The sequence below is a fragment of the Lingula anatina genome, chromosome 3, assembly GCF_051362555.1.
Source record: "Lingula anatina isolate TDL-2025a chromosome 3, LinAna3.0, whole genome shotgun sequence".
NCBI classification, from domain to species: Eukaryota; Metazoa; Brachiopoda; class Lingulata; order Lingulida; family Lingulidae; genus Lingula; species Lingula anatina.
This window is the reverse complement of record NC_141769.1, coordinates 28,899,528-28,917,267: the sequence shown is the minus strand read 5'-3', so window position 1 is coordinate 28,917,267 and position 17,740 is coordinate 28,899,528. Positions and strand designations below refer to the sequence as shown.

The 17,740-nt window shown below is 35.3% G+C and overlaps 2 protein-coding genes across 2 annotated transcripts; both read left to right on the top strand.

Moving 5' to 3' along the window:
* The first annotated feature begins 116 nt into the window (after nucleotides 1-116).
* LOC112042736 (dual oxidase-like) lies at nucleotides 117-7,563 on the top strand. The gene is made up of 12 exons (XM_087008770.1): nucleotides 117-272; nucleotides 2,267-2,344; nucleotides 3,081-3,155; nucleotides 3,384-3,545; nucleotides 4,010-4,197; nucleotides 4,857-5,064; nucleotides 5,475-5,641; nucleotides 5,950-6,010; nucleotides 6,280-6,376; nucleotides 6,663-6,756; nucleotides 6,965-7,058; nucleotides 7,454-7,563. Exons 2-12 carry the CDS (start codon nucleotides 2,290-2,292, stop codon nucleotides 7,561-7,563), a joined length of 1,311 nt encoding a protein of 436 aa, XP_086864896.1. The 5' UTR covers nucleotides 117-272; nucleotides 2,267-2,289.
* Nucleotides 7,564-7,777: 214 nt separating this feature from the next.
* Nucleotides 7,778-17,292, top strand: LOC106174940 (dual oxidase 2-like). Its single transcript, XM_087009130.1, has 20 exons — nucleotides 7,778-7,955; nucleotides 8,260-8,378; nucleotides 8,579-8,716; nucleotides 9,073-9,204; nucleotides 9,493-9,692; nucleotides 10,068-10,253; nucleotides 10,485-10,701; nucleotides 10,997-11,090; nucleotides 11,666-11,811; nucleotides 12,025-12,112; nucleotides 12,296-12,462; nucleotides 12,865-13,095; nucleotides 13,341-13,437; nucleotides 13,759-13,969; nucleotides 14,199-14,319; nucleotides 14,566-14,795; nucleotides 15,295-15,453; nucleotides 15,700-15,855; nucleotides 16,091-16,219; nucleotides 16,535-17,292. The coding sequence occupies exons 1-20, from the start codon at nucleotides 7,819-7,821 to the stop codon at nucleotides 16,655-16,657; spliced, it is 3,081 nt and encodes a 1,026-aa protein (XP_086865256.1). The 5' UTR covers nucleotides 7,778-7,818; the 3' UTR covers nucleotides 16,658-17,292.
* Nucleotides 17,293-17,740: the final 448 nt, after the last annotated feature.

Here is a 17,740-nt window from a genome sequence, read left to right as displayed (position 1 = left end):
GCCTCAGTCTCGTAAAAAGAAAATAGAACCTTTGATTTATGATCAACGGGGGCGAACAATGCTACCGCAAGTTTGTGCAAACTAAAAGCAAAACAGAGGTATGAGGTACCTGTTTATTAATCCTATTTATTTGCAGACAATGGTTGCGAGAGTTTGACTTCATACCTGTGTAACGTGCTTCAAGGTATAAATTGTTGCGCTTGCAGAGATATAACACATATAAAAAAGAAAAACAAGCTGAGGAAGTACACACAAGGTGCGCGGCCTCGTTGGTGAGTACCTGTGTGGAAAGAAGTATTGCAATCTTGATCATTCCGTTCAATCATTGTGCTTAGAATTGTTAGATTTTTTTCTTAGCATTTAAGAATAGACTTTCTTCTTTTCTCGGAGGGAACTAAGCTTACACTGCTAAAATTGGATACCAGCTATTATCCGGTATATTTCAGAAAGAAGAAAATAGGTTGAAAAAGGAAGAAAAAAGTGATCTGTTAGACTTCATTTTAACCAACAGGTTGTATCTTCTTAAACGTCCACGAGATTTCAGGGGAAGTCGAATTCTTAAAGACCATTTTCAGTAGACATATTCTTTTTTTTTTTTAAATATGCAACAACAAATACTTGCATTACAATGCTTCGTTGAAAAGAGCCAATAACAATCTCTCAAAATGACAGATTGTCGCGACAAATTGAGCGACAGAGTGGGTGAAAACGGGGTGTGATTTCTCTACTCCAATAGTGTGTGAAAGCTTACTTTGATGAATTTAAAAATAATCATTCAAAGGAAACGTGTTTATTTCATAAAATCAATATTCAATATTCGGTTCGAGCGTATTTATTCAAAATTACAGGTCTACGTGCCCAGAGTGCGGCACAATTTATATCAATACATTGCCAACGATCAACGCGAATCTTGGAAATACTCTGGCACGACCTTGCTTCGTCCTAATACCTTTATTTGTGTTTCCAAATACACGTTAGTTCACGTCAGTGATGACATTGAAGATGTGACCTTGCGTCATGTACCTCTCCCTACCTTTTTATTGTTAACAGTATTTGTGCCTCTATATTTACCTAATTTAAGTAAGCGCTTTTTGTATGATGTGTGGTTTATTAATTCTATTAAAAGTTATGTTCCCTCTTCACTTCGTGTTCTACAAAAGGGGCATGCCAAAAAATAGTTTTCTTAGTTTATTCAAATGTGTTTGTTTATGCAAGGTGGTATATAGATTAAAAATTCTTATCAAAATAAAGCAGTTATTATAAATAATAACTGTGCATCTTACAGCTTATCTTGGTCTCACCTTGCTAATGATTGATTCTACTGATTAATGGTTCTTTTTAAATTCGTTCACCCGTCGCGAAAATATTAAAAAAATGTTTTCGTTTGGTCTCCATTCGCCTATATAAAAATTGTAGAGAGAACCCCTATGAATGGCGTCATCTGGGAAGATTGTATCTTATTATTTCATGCTCCTTATTCACACTGTAAATTCCAATAAACTTGTTGGCACAGGGTCATCGCAATTTTGTATTACAGGGGACATTCGAAAATAATACCTTTTAGCGGTATGCATTCAGCCTTGTGTATCAAGTTTGCCGAAAACACAGACACAAAGCGCATGAATATTTTTGCGACATGTAGGTCTATTATTCGGAGATTAAGTGAAAAAGATGTTTCCAGCATTATTATATTTAATGAGACGTGCTCGTCTTTGTACGAGTAAGGGTAAATGAATATCTGACCTGAGGATGAACGACTGATGAAATCTCAATAGTACTTATTTTTAAATAAATTGAGACTACGGTCTATATACCTTTTATACAAGTTAACAGTGGCTTGGCTTGCTGTAATGTGATATTTCCCCAGTGTGGGAGGAATTTACAGTAAACAGTTAAATAATAGCGCGTCGTCTCTATAGAAATCTAAAGGACCTATGGTTCAGATGTCGCACACCTTTAGGGAGCATTCAGATAATCACATCTTACTAGTTGGGTCGGTCCAACTCTGCAGGGGCTCTCGGCTCAACTGAATGACACACCTCCTTGAGAAGCTAGTTAAAACTTAATTGCCCACTAGCTGCTCGAGGAGGCGCGTCAGACAATTAAGCTGATTCAACTGATTGCACTTAACGAGAATGTCCCGGAGAGATGGACCAACCCAGCTACTACGATTGTGAATCTGAATGCGCCCTATCTGAATGGGGTCTACGCAAAAACATTGTGAACGATTTGGCTGTCATGTAAAATACACTTATTATGTCATCAGTTTCAGGTAACACCATATACATCATGGGGACTTCACGGCGGCTCGTCACCTTGTTGTTATACGCATTTCTATTGAACGGTAAGTTAAGCCACTCACCTAACCACGGTACCTGTACAAGTATTTGTACGTCCTTCAATATATAAAAATCCAATGTTGAAATATGTCCTTTTCCTCGGCGAAACTTTTAAGGAAATGTAACGTAGCCAACCAAATGAGTTTATCCGGTAATAAGGTTCTTTGAACTATTAGATGTATGTAGACATACCCGTAGTACGACTTTGTTTATAAACATATCGTCAAATGATAGCTCTGTCTATTATGATTTACATAAAGAGTAACAGTTGTTCAGTGATCTGCAACGGTGATCAAAAGTTCAGCCACGTAAAAGAATTGGTTGTTGTTAACGCTTTCATAAATGTTGGTGTTATTGCTTTCATACATGTAACTGTTTATTTTTCTACATTTGTATGGCAGCCGTATTTGCCGTTTGAACCACATGTTGTACATTACATGTATCCCTTCTTCTGAAGGCTCTCGACATAAAAATGCGAGGATTCGAATAGCCATAAGTATGCTTAAAAAAAGAGCCCGACAACTACCCGATTTTTCCCCCCAAGATAAAAGTCAAAGTTTAAGGCAACAGGCAGGATGGACGTAGCTGGGGGGGGGGGGGGGGGGTACATGTACATTTCGATGTTAAGTTGCTTTTACAACGTTATTATCTTTTTTTATTCCATGGAGGGGGGGGGGGGGGTACATGTACATTTCGATGTTAAGTTGCTTTTACAACGTTATTATCTTTTTTTTATCCCAGGAGTTGGCGGTACTGCGTACGAGAGACTGGACGGGTGGTATAATAATTTGGCGCACCCTGACTGGGGGACCCCAGGTAAATATCAAATATAACGTAGATAATGATGTAACAGTTCAACGAACACGCCTTTCACAATACACAATATCATTCATATATAGGATATATAGGATAAAAGCATAAACATGATATTTATATGTTAAGATACAAAAACATCTGACACACATTGATGTTTGTGATTTTCTAGTGTTTGAAATGGATTTGGTGACATACTGTAAACCTTAATGTTTTTGCCTTCTTACTTAGGGACCCGCCTGCTTAGAAAAGTCCCGGCTGCGTACTCTGACGGCGTGTATCAGCCCTCAGGGGCTGACTGGCCAAACCCACGCTTTATAAGTGAAACGGCGCTCAAAGGGGTCTCCGGGCTACCTTCCCACAAAAACAGAACGGTATTCTGGGCTCTGTTTGGTGAGAGTTAAGACTTTAATTTTTTCATGTCATATTATGTATCGCGTGTATTATTTTAATAATGTGACAACAGTGTATTAATTCAAGGCCCCGTTTAAATAAGAATGAATAAGAACAAGCAAATGATGGTGAAAGTGAAAAGCAACGCTATGCATGTGCATGTCATCAAATTTCTCGGGAAAATTCGAAGGCCTAGTCATATAAACTTACATCTATGGCCACAGAAAATAAACCTATTTTTTACGTTCAAGGAAAGATCAAGGAAAGATCAAAGATCAAATAAAAAAATGTTTAACTTTTACACCACAATCTTATGTAGACGTTCTATGGGATCGTCATTCTTTCTTATTTGCTTCCTTTGCACAAATTTGACAAAATATTTTTCTCCCTCAAATATGCCAAAGCAATCAAACATGTGCTGAGCCTTAAGCCACAACCAGAGGAGATTTTACAAATAATTCCAGGTCAATTCGTCAGCCTGGAGAGTATCAAGGCCAGTGGCGCTGGGTGTCCTAGAGAGCTGACACCGGTGGCAATCCCTAAGTGTGACGCCCAGTATGACCGCGGGTGCACCGGGACTAAGAAAACTCCCTTTCTGAGAGCCCCCTATGACAAGAAATCCGGCCACTCCCCTGGCTCGCCCAGGGAACAGGTAAGTGAGGGACGCCGGGATACTTTTTATTCGGTAATTTAAATATTCCAAGTTCTAGATATGCCTGTAAGAGTGTGCGTTTTTATATATATATGTATAAATATATAGATAGATAATAGAAACACAATACATGGACCATTCATTCTATGCGATTTAAAGCACAATCGGAAATCTTTTTCTCAATTTTACGTGCGTCTTTAGATAATTTGCGAAATAAGTCTAATACAAGGCAGTGGGTGTGAAAGTGCACGTGAGTGCTACAGTTGCGCTGATCCTCAGACGTAATCGATATAGTCAGGCTTGTCTTTTAAATTTAACGGATGGCCTTGTTCGCCCTTTTCTCCATATTATAGATTCCGTTGATATTTACGCAACGTTAATCCAGATAAACATTTTTCTGCATTGTCATCATCATGCAGTTACAGAATCCAGAGATATTTTCTGACAGTCTTCCAAATTATTTTTGTTGATCCATCAGAAAAAATAAGATGCCTGTCAATGTAAATTTGAAAAAAATTCTGACCGTCTTCTGGGAGACCCAGAAGATGGCTTCCGTCCGCCCCTGAACTGTTATGCAACGAAGATTACCAAAAAATAAGGAATCTTCAGATATGCATATACACAGTGAAAACGCACGGTGAATATTTTTTTTTTTTCAGATGAATGGAGCATCCGCCTTCATTGATGGCAGCGTCATTTACAGTAATAGTAAGGTGTGGAATAACGCTATGAGGACATTTGTGAACGGCACCATGAAGTCTCGAGATGGCGATGGTCTGTGGCCGGTGCTAAACACGCCGTCAGTTCCTCTGGCCAATCCTCCCCCTGCTCGGGAACACGTGCTAATGGCCCCCGAGAGACAGTGGTGTGAGTATTGGGGACATGTAACGGCATCAACCAAACAGTTAACTGTATGCGTGTGATTATCTTTCGGTCGCATGCAAAACGAATTTGAAGTAAAAAAAAAAAAAAAGAAGGTTCCAGAAGCCGATTGCACACGGAAGATAATCACCCCTAGCTATTTAATCTGATTGCATTCAGCCAGAGTCTCCAGTTTCATTGGTTATGCGTCCTTATAGACAAGTCTCAGGTGCAAGATTTTTGTAGTAGAGGTCGATTTTTGCCATTGGCGCAGTATATCATCTGTGCCTTGCAATATCGAATCTAATATCCACCTAATTGGACGTTGTTAAACTTAATTTTGAAATAACCCTCCCTTGTTGGCAAAAGTCGACATTTCTAAAAAAATAACGATATATAATTTTACCACTTTGCAGTGCTTGGAGACCCGCGCCTGTTCCAGCACCCAGCCATGCTGGCGTTTGGCGTTCTGTTTTTCCGCTACCACAACAAACTAGCCCAGGAGCTCGCGGCCCAGAACCCGGCCTGGGACGACGAGACCATCTTCCAGGAGGCGAGGAAGTGGGTCATCGCCACACAGCAGGTAACACGGGCTATGGTAGTTTTCGTAAACAATGAGCATCTAAACCAATACCTCTATTCTAGCGACGTATCAAATATCACAGGAAAGAAACCTGAATGGGTCTACCTCGTAATTGGGCAAAACGTTAAGCTACTTCTATATGTTCTTGTCGTTAACTAGACAAAGCAGATGTATAAATAAAGCAAGATATTGTATTTTTATAAACATTTTAAGTACAAAATTAGATTATTGTCTCTTTGTAAAATGCTGTTCAAAACAATTAATTAGCCTTTATATGATAAGTAATTTATTTTGTCTTGTATTTTTAGAATATTTACGCTTACGAGTTCTTCCCAGCATTTACAAATACAGATCTCCCAGCATACTCTGGTAAGTTCACAAATACTTTGCTGCGGAGAGAATCGGATCGGAGAATACATGTCCAATAGCAATCACGAACACGGATGAAATATATGAAACTTGTGTGGAAATAATTTCCAGGATTAACGAAGTCTGCAAACTTCAAAAAGGCCGACTGATAAAAACGAAATTTGTGGAATATTTATAAACTGGTATGCTCTTATGTTTTTTTTTTTTTTTTTTTGATAACTGAACCTTTTTGTGTTATGAAATGAACAAACTTTTTAATATTTTTTCAGGGTATAAAGAGCACGTTTATCCAGCTGTCAGTCATATTTTCCAGTCAGCAGCTTTCAGATTTGGGCACTCAGTGGTACCACCTGGCTTCTATAGAAGGTAAAATGTTAGTGATGATGACACGTATTTTAAGATGAATGTAAAAAGAAAAAAATGATCATGCACAGAAAAACGAATAGCTTATATATTGAAATAATTTCACAATTTCTCTTTATTCACTCAACTGTTTGTTTCTCAATGTGACACACAACTTACAGTACAGATTATCCTTAGCCTTTTACTAAACAGAGATTTGAAAAACTTTTAAATTTTAATTACCTTGCTTTTTCCTTATTGAAAAAGAATGCATTTTTATCTTACGTTATTTGTTTTTCACGTATTTTAGAGATGCGCAGTGCAATTTTTTCAACACCACCACCAACACGACTAACCCTGGATATCCTGCTGTTCGAATGTGTAACATATGGTGGCATGGCGACGTGAGGATAAGACTGAACTTTTTATTTGCTTATTTCTTGTTGCTGTTCATTTTCTTCTTTTTCTTCTTTCTTCGTACCTTTTTTTCCTATTATTATAACCAGCATAGCATATCTAGTCCAAGTAATCATATTGGGACACTTAAATAAAAACGACAGTGTATTATTATGCCTAATTTGTGAGGTGAATGGTATCCATTCCTCACTCCAGGAACCATTTGAATTTGGCTTGGAGCCGGTTTTACTGGGGATGGCGTCTCAGATCACGGAGAGAGAGGACCACATCTTAGTGGATGATGTCAGAGGTACAGAGTCAAGGAAAACTGTTTTATAGGAGCTCCATTTAAATAACTAAAACTGATAGTCATTGATGATTTTCGATAGGTGAAGTGTGACTCAGAGTTCAGCAATAATCCAAAAACATTTTACTCGTGCTTTTACATTTTCAACATTTAATGCAATTTCATTATTTGTGAAATTACAATTTATTTTGTGATTTTTTTTTTTATTTCTGAACACATACATACATATTTTACCGGTATATATAATCATACATATTTATAAGGGATGGAAAAAGGGTCCATATAAATTTGCACAATAAAAATACAATAAAGATATGTTAAATATGAAGATATGTGATATATGAAGGTGTATTTTATATATTTACCAGTATAATTTGTACTATGTTCTTCTATTCCAGGCTTGGTATTTGGCCCCCTCCAAAACACTTTGCTTCAAAACACATTGATAGATTCCCCACTTACTTCAAAATACAATGATAGATTCCCCACTTACTTCAAAATACAATGATAGATTCCCCACATACTTCAAAATACAATGATTAAATAAATGAGTATCTTTATATTAGTAACTGACTGGATGAAAAAGCTAACATTGATGGGTGTAGGAATTGATTAATAGATATATAGATATATATATATGTAGATAGATTGATAGAATGCAAGTGGATTTGTAGATAAAAGAGTCGAAATAAATATGAGGAGTGTTTTTTCTCTCTAGGCTTTAGAGAACTTGAAGACTGCCTACAATGATAAAATAGACAAGATGGATATCTTTGTGGCGGGTCTCTACGAGAGCCAGCCAGACCGTCCCCTGGGGGAGTTGTTTCTGGCAGTGGTCACAGATCACTTCACCAGGATCAGAGATGGTGACAGATTCTGGTTTGAAAATACACAGAATGGGTAATAAAGTCATTATTGATATTTTCATATCAATCTTAAAAGATCTTTATCGAAATTATTATTTGTTCATATCAAATTTAGATGTGGTAATAAAAATAGAATGAAAATTGTGCTGGAAAATAATTTTTTAATCGTTAGATCATGACTATTCAAAATGATGTTTTTTTCATATTTTAAAAGGACGATGTTTGCGAGCTTGAACATAATTATTTTAGATTTCATTGTTCATGTTGTATTTATGTTATAAATTACATCAAGCAGTGATCCAGTCATTTATCACGTGGTTTTTTTATTTTTATTCCAGATTATTTAACTCCAGTGAGATTGAGCAATTAAAGAACACCACACTGTATGATGTCATTCTAAAAGTGACTAACATTCAACCTGGAGAGATTCAGAGAAATGTTTTCTTTTGGAATGATGGTAAACAACCAAATTTTTCATTTTACTTAAATAATGTCCATTTTTGACCATTTGCCTGTATATGCAAGAGTGTTACGATGAAACCTGAATATAAAAAAAAGGAATTTTGTAATTAAATAAACTGCAGTGTTTGGTGAGCATGTATGACACAGTATAAAAAAAGTATACAGATGTAAAAATAATGTATTTATTATTTACAGGTGACCCTTGTCCCCAGCCAAAACAGCTGAATATCAGTGATATGGCACAGTGTAATGATAACTTGACCCATGACTTTTTTACTGGAAGTGAAGTGGTGTACATTTTGGTGATCATTCTGATTGGACTTTTGCCATTTTGTAAGTAGCTGTAAAAAGTTACTTTCGATAATACTTAGTATCCATAATTTCATTAAAGTTGTAACATATTGAATAATTATTTACATGTATCTATATCCCAAATACATGTACAAAGTAAAATAGAAAATAGAAATATTTACTCATATCACATAACCACCAGAAGCATATAATTTGTTGTTTGAGATTGAGAACATAAGCCAACAAATTAAACAAGAAAAGAATTTTAAGTAGTAATCCCTATGAAAAAATCTTCACTGTGGGGAATAAATTAACAAATATTCATATGTGTCCACTGTCTATGCATGTGCGTGTATGTCTCCATAATTTGACACAGAATCTCTCTGTAATCATTACAGGTTTTGCCGGGTTGGTAATTGCACTGCATGCATGTAAGAAGATCCAAAATCGGAGAAATCAGACCAGTCTGAAGAATAACAAAGTCGCTGTTCAGTTAGATGACAGCATAGAGGAAGGGGAGAATATAATAGGTAATTTTTATGTGCATTGTAAAAATTCATACATAATATCATATCAATTTCATTTGGACTCTCTTATAAAGGAACCCCTTCTTTTTTTTAGATTACATTTGATAAGTTTATAAATACAATAAAGTTTTGAAAAAAGAGAAGACTCCAAACTTTAAAGAAATGAAAGGAGAAAAAATTCCCAAATGTGAATGAGTTTTTAGGATTACATTTCTTTTGCACACTTTGTCAATGACGGAACCAATTGCATGAAACCAAACAGTCCACCATTATTGGTAACAACTTTTTCAGCCACTCAGTGGAGAGGAAGCAACAGCCCCATGACAGTGGCTATCGAACTTCACAAGGGATTGGTCAAGGTGAAGGATCCAGTCACTGGTAAAACATATAGGACAGTTGATGTGGTGAAGAATGGGGCTGTCATATCTAAAATATCCAACGAAAATGGAGGCCGAGTGATCTGCCTGCACTTTCCCAAAGAATATGATGTGGTACGCTGATTTGTAAGCAAAGTGAACTTAGTATCCGGAGTTTACTCTTTTTGCCTAATTTTGAAAATGAGAAAAATCAGTTATTGGTTTAGCAAAAATGAATGCTACTGTTTTACAAAAGGTAGTAATAATATGCAAGAATAACAAAAGATATGATGTAGGGATTTGGAAGTACTTCTATAATTGTTATTATTATTATTTAAAGTTTTAAACACAAAGGTAAAATACAGGTAAAAGTAAACACCCACATAATTGGGGTATAATAACCTAGTTACTTTTTGGTCTATTTTCATAATGGAAGAAAATTAAATGTGAAGAGAACATTTTATTTCTTTACCTAGAATTTAAAAGTACGCTGATTGTTTTTTGTTTCAGGTTCTTCAGTTTTCTGATGAGCAAAAAAGAGAGAGGTTGTCAGCTATGATGACGACATTCTTAAAAGAATGTAACGTGAAGGAAGAGGTTGAATTCCTACCACTGCAACAGCTTTATGCAGAAGCCGAAACCAAGGAAAGAAGAAAAATTAAAGTAGAAAAGTTTCTGCATCATGTTTTTGCACAGGTAATCCAGGGGCAGAAAATTCATCTATATTTTGATCATTCTGGAGGAAACAGTTATAAATTGGTGTTATTGACCATTGTTTAAACAATTTTTAAATTGTGAAAACATTTGGCAGGGATTATGGACCAAATGCCAAATTTATAATTTTTTTATTACGTGCATGCCTCATTTCAGTATGCATCACAAACAAACAAAAGTGATTTTTTCTTAAGGTTATGCTATCTGTTATAGGTTTATTCCAAAGATGACAACAAGCAGAAGCAAACAAACAATGCAGACTTGAAGAATATATTTGACTTGGAAATGTCAAGAGAAGAATTTGCAGAGGCCATGGTACTGAAGCCAGACTCCATGTTTGTGGATCAAATGTTCAATATGGTGGACAAAGATGGAAATGGCTACATTTCTTTCAGAGAGTTTTTAGATGTCTTAGTTCTTCTGTCTAAAGGTTAGCTCTTTTGCAATGAATAAAAAGAATATTGTGCATAAGTCACATGACTGTGTAATACGAAAAAAAAATTTTCTATGATTTGTAAATAATTGAAATTTGCTGGACTATTTTTGTTTCATTTCCTCACATTTCTATAAAAACATTTACCATTAATATGCAACATATGCCATGTACTTCCTGACAGCTCTTGCATAATTTTTAAGACTGTTTTAACAGATAGAATTATTAGATTGCTAGATATTTGTATATCATATCATGATAGTTAAAGATGATTGTTTAATGATATGATCAGGTTCTGAAGATGACAAGATGCGTCTAATGTTTGACATGTATGACCTGGATGGGGGCGGTACCATGGACAGAGGAGAATTCACAGCATTGCTCAGGTAAGTATTGGTACTGTCATTGATATGTATGACCTGGATGGGGGCAGTACCATGGACAGAGGAGAATTCACAGCATTGCTCAGGTAAGTATTGGTACTGTCATTGATATGTATGACCTGGATGGGGGCAGTACCATGGACAGAGGAGAATTCACAGCATTGCTCAGGTAAGTATTGGTACTGTCATTGATATGTATGACCTGGATGGGGGCGGTACCATGGACAGAGGAGAATTCACAGCATTGCTCAGGTAAGTATTGGTACTGTCATTGATATGTATGACCTGGATGGGGGCGGTACCATGGACAGAGGAGAATTCACAGCATTGCTCAGGTAAGTATTGGTACTGTCATTGATATGTATGACCTGGATGGGGGTGGTACCATGGACAGAGGAGAATTCACAGCATTGCTCAGGTAAGTATTGGTACTGTCATTGATATGATAACAGTAAAAAGGCTTAGATTTGGTAAAATCAAGATATACAAATACCCCATGAGAGAAACATTGTTACAGAGACATTGTGCGTAAACTACCTACCGTAAACTGGAATAACAGGACTCAAATGTATTTGTAGGTCTATGATTGAGATGACAGATAGCAGTTTAAGTGAGGAAGAGATAAATGTCTTGTTAGAAGGAATGTTTGCTGCTGGAGGGTTTGAAAACAAAGAGGAGCTGACATTTGAAGACTTCAAAACAATGCTTACTCAGGAAAAAGATGGTGAGGGGAAAAATATTCAATATAAGTTGCAGCCTATTGTTTTTCTTATTTCATGATCTTCTGCGGTGAATTTGATATACACTGTATATAGCATGCTTTTTATGTTTATAACCGGTAGATACCAGTGCTTTAATACTAGCTGTAAGATAAATATTTCTTGAATAAACTTCTGTGGAATAAATATGTAGTGATTTTAAATTTTTATTTTTTAAGTTGTTAACCTGTCTGGAGGCCAGCTGAAATCTGAAATTGCCAAGAAGGAAGCAGCATCAAGACCAGCATCTGCTGTCAGTAGACCTAGGTAAATGCAATATTTATCCATCTTTTTGTTTTGTCTTCACCGTCGTTTTATTTATAATACATGGTATATAAACTTTCCCATATGGCATATTGTTAGTGCCTGAGATTTTATATTTAGAATGTGCCGAGATATTTTAATTTGGAATATGTCAGTGATGAGGTTTGAAATTGTCCTCTTTATCAGGTCTGCAGAAAAGCTGAAGGTTGAGACAGACACTGCAAATGCACCCACAGGAGCCAAGAAACATTTTATGACCTTTCAGAAATTTGTGGAGAATAATTTCCTTCACATCTTCTATTTGGCTTTGTTTTTCCTCATCACCATTGCAATTTTTGTGGAAAGATCTTACTGTAAGTATGCTGTCTTATATACTGTAGACAGGAATCATAAACATTCATATGGCACCTGGTGTTTTAAAAAAGTGTCCCTTTTTCTTCAAACAAATTTGTATAACATTATTAATAAATAATAAGATTATATATCCTTTCTTTAAATTATGTATATTCTCAGTTAAAGAACAGTAAAAAGTGGTAACATTCAATTCATGAAAATATAAATTTAAGTATTTTAAAAGGGTATTTGGCTTTAATTTGTTGACCCTTGATCTTAAGTAATTATACCAACCATTAGATCATTTCCAGTGTTAAGATTTGACTCTATGTTTTTTTTATCTCAAGGGGGAATAAAAAAACAAAATATAAATATGAACCCTGGATGATGTACTCCATATTCATGCTGTTCCACTGTTTCAGACTATGCTGTGTTAAACGAGGCCAAAGGTCTGCGCAGGATGGCAGGGTATGGGATCAGTGTCACGCGGGGTGCTGTATCCTCAATGTCCTTTACTTTCTCTGTGGTTCTGCTGACTATGTGCAAGAACACCATGAACTTGCTGAGAACCACTTGGGTCAATAACTATGTGCCCTTTGATGCTGCTTTTGGCTTTCACAAGGTTTCTGCATACACATCCACATTTATAGCTTGTAAGTTGACACTCAGGTGGTGTTTCAAATTCAAGTTTTATATTATGTGACCCAATTCAATTAAAAGTTTGGCAAAAAATCAAAAGTTTAAAAACTGCATATTTGCAAAATCAAAAAGACATTTTTGAAGAGTAAGCCATCTGAAACATCAAAGTAGTTAATTATTGTTTTGTTCTTTATAGCATACTTTTGCTAGTGATTCTACCATTATAAATGTGAAGAAATAGGTTTAATTTCTGTTTCAGTGGGACATACCATTGGCCACTGTATCAATTTCTACCACCTGTCAACTCAACCTCCTGACTTTGTGGGCTGTGTGTTCTCCAATACCATCTGGTTCAGGTACATATGAAAGGGGCAGAACTAGACTTTTTATTCTGTAGATTACTAAGTTTAAGTGAACAGGCCAATGTTTAGACTGCAAGAGTATCATATAGTATCAGTATAATATATTGGATACAGCTTGTTATCTATATTGAAAAATCCATATTGGCCAATAACTTGATTACTTCATAAGAAATAATTACAAACGAATAAAGGCTCCACTGAAAAAAAAAGATTTGCTGTGGTTATTATAATGGATTGCTGACTTCCTCAGATTCTGATTAGAACACCTACATGTATGACCAGCATACTTATAGCAATCAATTCTATCCATTCCAGGTCGGACTACCTGCCAACATTTGGATTCTACCTGTTCCAGACAGTCACAGGACTCACTGGGGTGGTCCTGGTGGTCCTCCTGACCCTGATGATAGTGTTTGCCACCCCCTGGGCCAGGAAAAAGGTGTACACTGCGTTCTGGACTGTCCACAACCTCTATGTGCTGCTGTACGCTCTCATCATACTACACGGCAGTGCAGTGCTGGTTCAGGTAAGCCGTGAAGAATTCCACAGAACCACACTGAATTTTTTATCATTTGCATTATTTGTTTGATTATGGTGTAAATATTCTTTAAAGTGTGTATGAATGAAGCTTGATAGTAGAATGAATTACTCCCAGACTATATAGCCTTGAACAACAACAAGTTTTTTCTTTAGAGATGCTTGGTGTCCGTCACATTCAAGTACGTAACCATAAAAAATGATAATTTCTTCCTCAGGATCCTTGGTTCTATTACTTCTATCTTGGCCCCATGTTGTTGTTTGCATTGGACAAGTTGGTCAGTATCAGCAACAAGAGTGTTCCTGTCACTGTGCTGAAGGCAGAGCACCTACCTTCTAGTAAGTTTTTTTTTTTCTAAAGGTGGGGTGGGGTAGGGTGGGTAAGGGGCAGGCCACAAATTCTTGCTTGCATACTAAAATACCTCATACTATATATTAAACTATAAAAACTTAAGTTGTATAGCAGATAGGGATAGCCGATAAATTCTGATATTTTGCATACTAAAATACCTCATACTATAAAACTATAAAAACATAAGTTCTATAGGAGATAAGGATAGCTAATGAAGTTTTATATTTTCCCAGATGTGACACATATCACCTTGAGGAAGCCCCGAACCTTTAAGAACAAGTCTGGCCAGTGGGCACGCATCGCCATTGTTGGCCATGGAGACAACGAGTACCACCCATTCACCATCACCGCAGCTGAGCACGAAGATGTGATCGCATTCCATATCAGAGCTGTTGGACCATGGACCACCCAGCTTAGGCAGTTAATGGACCCAGAGAGACTGAGAGAGGGACCATATCCAAAGGTACCACATTAAAATTTGCAATTATTTGCTTTTTAATTAACAAATTTGTTTATATTAATTAATTTGTTTATTTATTTTTTGGGATGGTTAAATTTCTAAATTGATTAAGTGTAAAAAAGCTGATTTGGGTATATATATTTGGTGAAAAAGAAACCATTTAAAATTGGGCTCAAAAACAATGAATATGCTGGAGCAACTCCATGAGTGAGATCAGGGGTTCTTGCTCATTCAGTTGGAATATTTATAAATAATTTACTACTACATTAAGTAACGTACAACTACAAGTATGATAATAATTTAGTGGATCAAAATTGAACTCAATATAAATGATCTTCAGTAGTAATCCAGCTGTACCATTTTAGTTAAAAATTTGGAGAAAATGACAACTTTTTATCTCATTTCAACTCTTTATTTTACAAAGTTAATTTCCTGACATTTATGATTAACAATAGTTAATTACGTGATATACACCAAAAACAAAATGTTGTATATGTTTTAGATGTACATTGATGGTCCATTTGGGGGAGTGTCTGAAGATTGGTCCAAGTACGAAGTAGCCATTTTAGTGGGCGGGGGTATTGGAGTGACCCCCTTTGCTGCCATATTGAAACATGTGTCCTATCTCGCTTCTATAAAGGCCAAAATCAACTGCAAGAAGGTGAGGTTTGAAGCACCATGTCTGACTACCTCTTTTTTTTAAGTAAGATTTACTGTAGATTAAATTTTTAGGAATTACAAATGGAAAATATCATATTCATATCTTAAAAGAAAATAGTATTAAATGTAGACTAATTATGTTTAAAGTATCACAAATGGAAAATATCAAAGTAATATTTCCTTAGAAATATTAAATAAATAAAAATATCCCAGTTTTGCAAGTAATTTTTCTTTATTAATTTTTCAGATCTATTTCTTTTGGGTAACCCAAAACCAGCGTCAGTTTGAGTGGATGATAGATATCATTCGTGAAGTGGAAGAAAGTGATTTTGATGACTTGGTGACAGTCAACGTGTTTGTCACTCAATTTTTTGGAAAGTTCGACTTGAGAACTGTGATGATGGTGAATATTTTCCTTGAATTCCATTTTCTATTTTAGTTTAAGATTAAAAAATATATAATTCCTGCTGATTTATTTCTTGTGTTTCCAATTTAAAGCATAGACAAAACTCTCTCTCTCTCTCTCTCTCTCTCTATGACAACAAAAATGAGGGAGATAGTCTTTCTCGTCTTTTTAGTTAAAGCTTTACTAGTTGTCAATATATTTTTGCCTTATCAGGAATATTTTATTCTTTTAGTTTCTGTGTGAGAAACACTTTGTGAGCATCTCAGAGAGAAGTCTGTTCACAGGGCTCAAAGCACCCACAAACTTTGGACGACCAGATTTTCAGAAAGTGATCAGAGATATCTCCTTACAATGGCCCAAGGTAAGAAAACTCTGCTTTAAAGTATGGTGTAAAATATTATGTTTTTTTTTCTTTATTATATTAATTGCTGATTCATTCTTTGTTACCATAATGTAGTGTTTATCTTCACAAATTAAAAATGAATATATTTGTTACCATAATGTAGTGTTTATCTTCACAAATTAAAAATGAATATATTTGTACATTTTGTTACCATAATGTAAAATGTGAAATATCACTCAACAACATGCATATCATTGTTGGATTAATTTTTGTGCCATATTTTCTTCATTTAGCAAGACATAAGTGGTTTATTTTTATATCGTCTCTCTCCAGGTCCATAAATTTGGTGTATTTGCTTGTGGTCCTCCTGCCTTGACTAACAGTGTGTCCGCAGCTTGCTCCCATGTCAACAAGACTTCTTCAGCCTCCTTTTCTTTCTATGAAGAAAATTTTTAGGATACTGAAGCAGAAAGATGTCAATTATTCAATACATCATGTATGTCTTGGATGCTTGGGTAGAATAGAAGAGTGCAAAAGTGATCTAGATTTATGAGAAAATGAACATTTTAATGTTTTACTGGCCAGTAACCTGTTTATATCATCCCTCCAAAAAAGGTTATGTATTGCTTACTCGGATATTTTATTTGGCACTATTTTTCTTCCTGTATATCAGTATATTGATTACTGTGTGATATTCTATGATATTCAATTAGATACATTATGTATGCTTGAGCAAAAGTGATATTAAAAGAATGCAAATGATCTGGATCTACAAAAAAATAAACATTTAAACTTTCTGGGCAGTAACTGTTATATTATCCAAGAAAAGGATGTGTATTATTCTCCAACATTTTATTTGAAAATATTTTTCTTTAATATCAATGATTCCATTATTGTACAATTTATTTGACAGTTTATTTTAATATAATATACCATTTGTTAATGTGATGAATTAAACCATCCAAGCACACTGGAATCGTGTTTAAAATGTGTTGTTTTGCACATTTGAGACAAATGTGAAAACTTGTGATATTTATATGGATATAGTTGTAATATTGTTTTGCTGTAATAAAAAGTCTTTATTTTATCCATTTTATTTTAGAAGTACAATTAATTTTACAGGCTCTGTGCATTTACTTATCAAATAAGTTTTTTTAATGCCTGAATGGGCACATCACTGGATACCAGATACATGTAGGCCTTTAGTTGAAAATTGTTAAACATTTTGACAATTTTTTCCATTTTTAACTGGACATCAAGCTCCTATCTTGTCTTATTTTGGGACAAAGCTATTTTTTTTCTATTTTTAAATAAACTTTATTTTCCCTTATTTTTGCAGTCTTGATATTTTTCCTTTTTTTGCTGTTGTTGTTATTACATGTTTATTACATGTCTTTTTAGTACTTTGGTATTTAAAAGTCCTTTAGCAAAATGAAAAGTGTGCATGTATGTGAATTTATTATAATTATCATATCGTAAGAAACTTGTTCTTACACATTCTCTTAAACCCCCTTTAAGCTGGACGGCGTCCGTTCTGCG

Bases quoted from the DNA above. Each gene is read 5' to 3' on its own strand.
- LOC112042736 (XM_087008770.1), top strand. From the start codon at position 2,290: ATGGGGACTTCACGGCGGCTCGTCACCTTGTTGTTATACGCATTTCTA. The intron at 3,546-4,009 runs GTGAGAGTTAAG...AAATAATTCCAG, and splicing joins GGTATTCTGGGCTCTGTTTG to GTCAATTCGTCAGCCTGGAG. The intron at 6,011-6,279 runs GTAAGTTCACAA...ATATTTTTTCAG, and splicing joins AGATCTCCCAGCATACTCTG to GGTATAAAGAGCACGTTTAT.
- LOC106174940 (XM_087009130.1), top strand. From the start codon at position 7,819: ATGGATATCTTTGTGGCGGGTCTCTACGAGAGCCAGCCAGACCGTCCC. The intron at 11,091-11,665 runs GTAAGTATTGGT...ATGTATTTGTAG, and splicing joins GAATTCACAGCATTGCTCAG to GTCTATGATTGAGATGACAG. The intron at 12,113-12,295 runs GTAAATGCAATA...CCTCTTTATCAG, and splicing joins TCTGCTGTCAGTAGACCTAG to GTCTGCAGAAAAGCTGAAGG.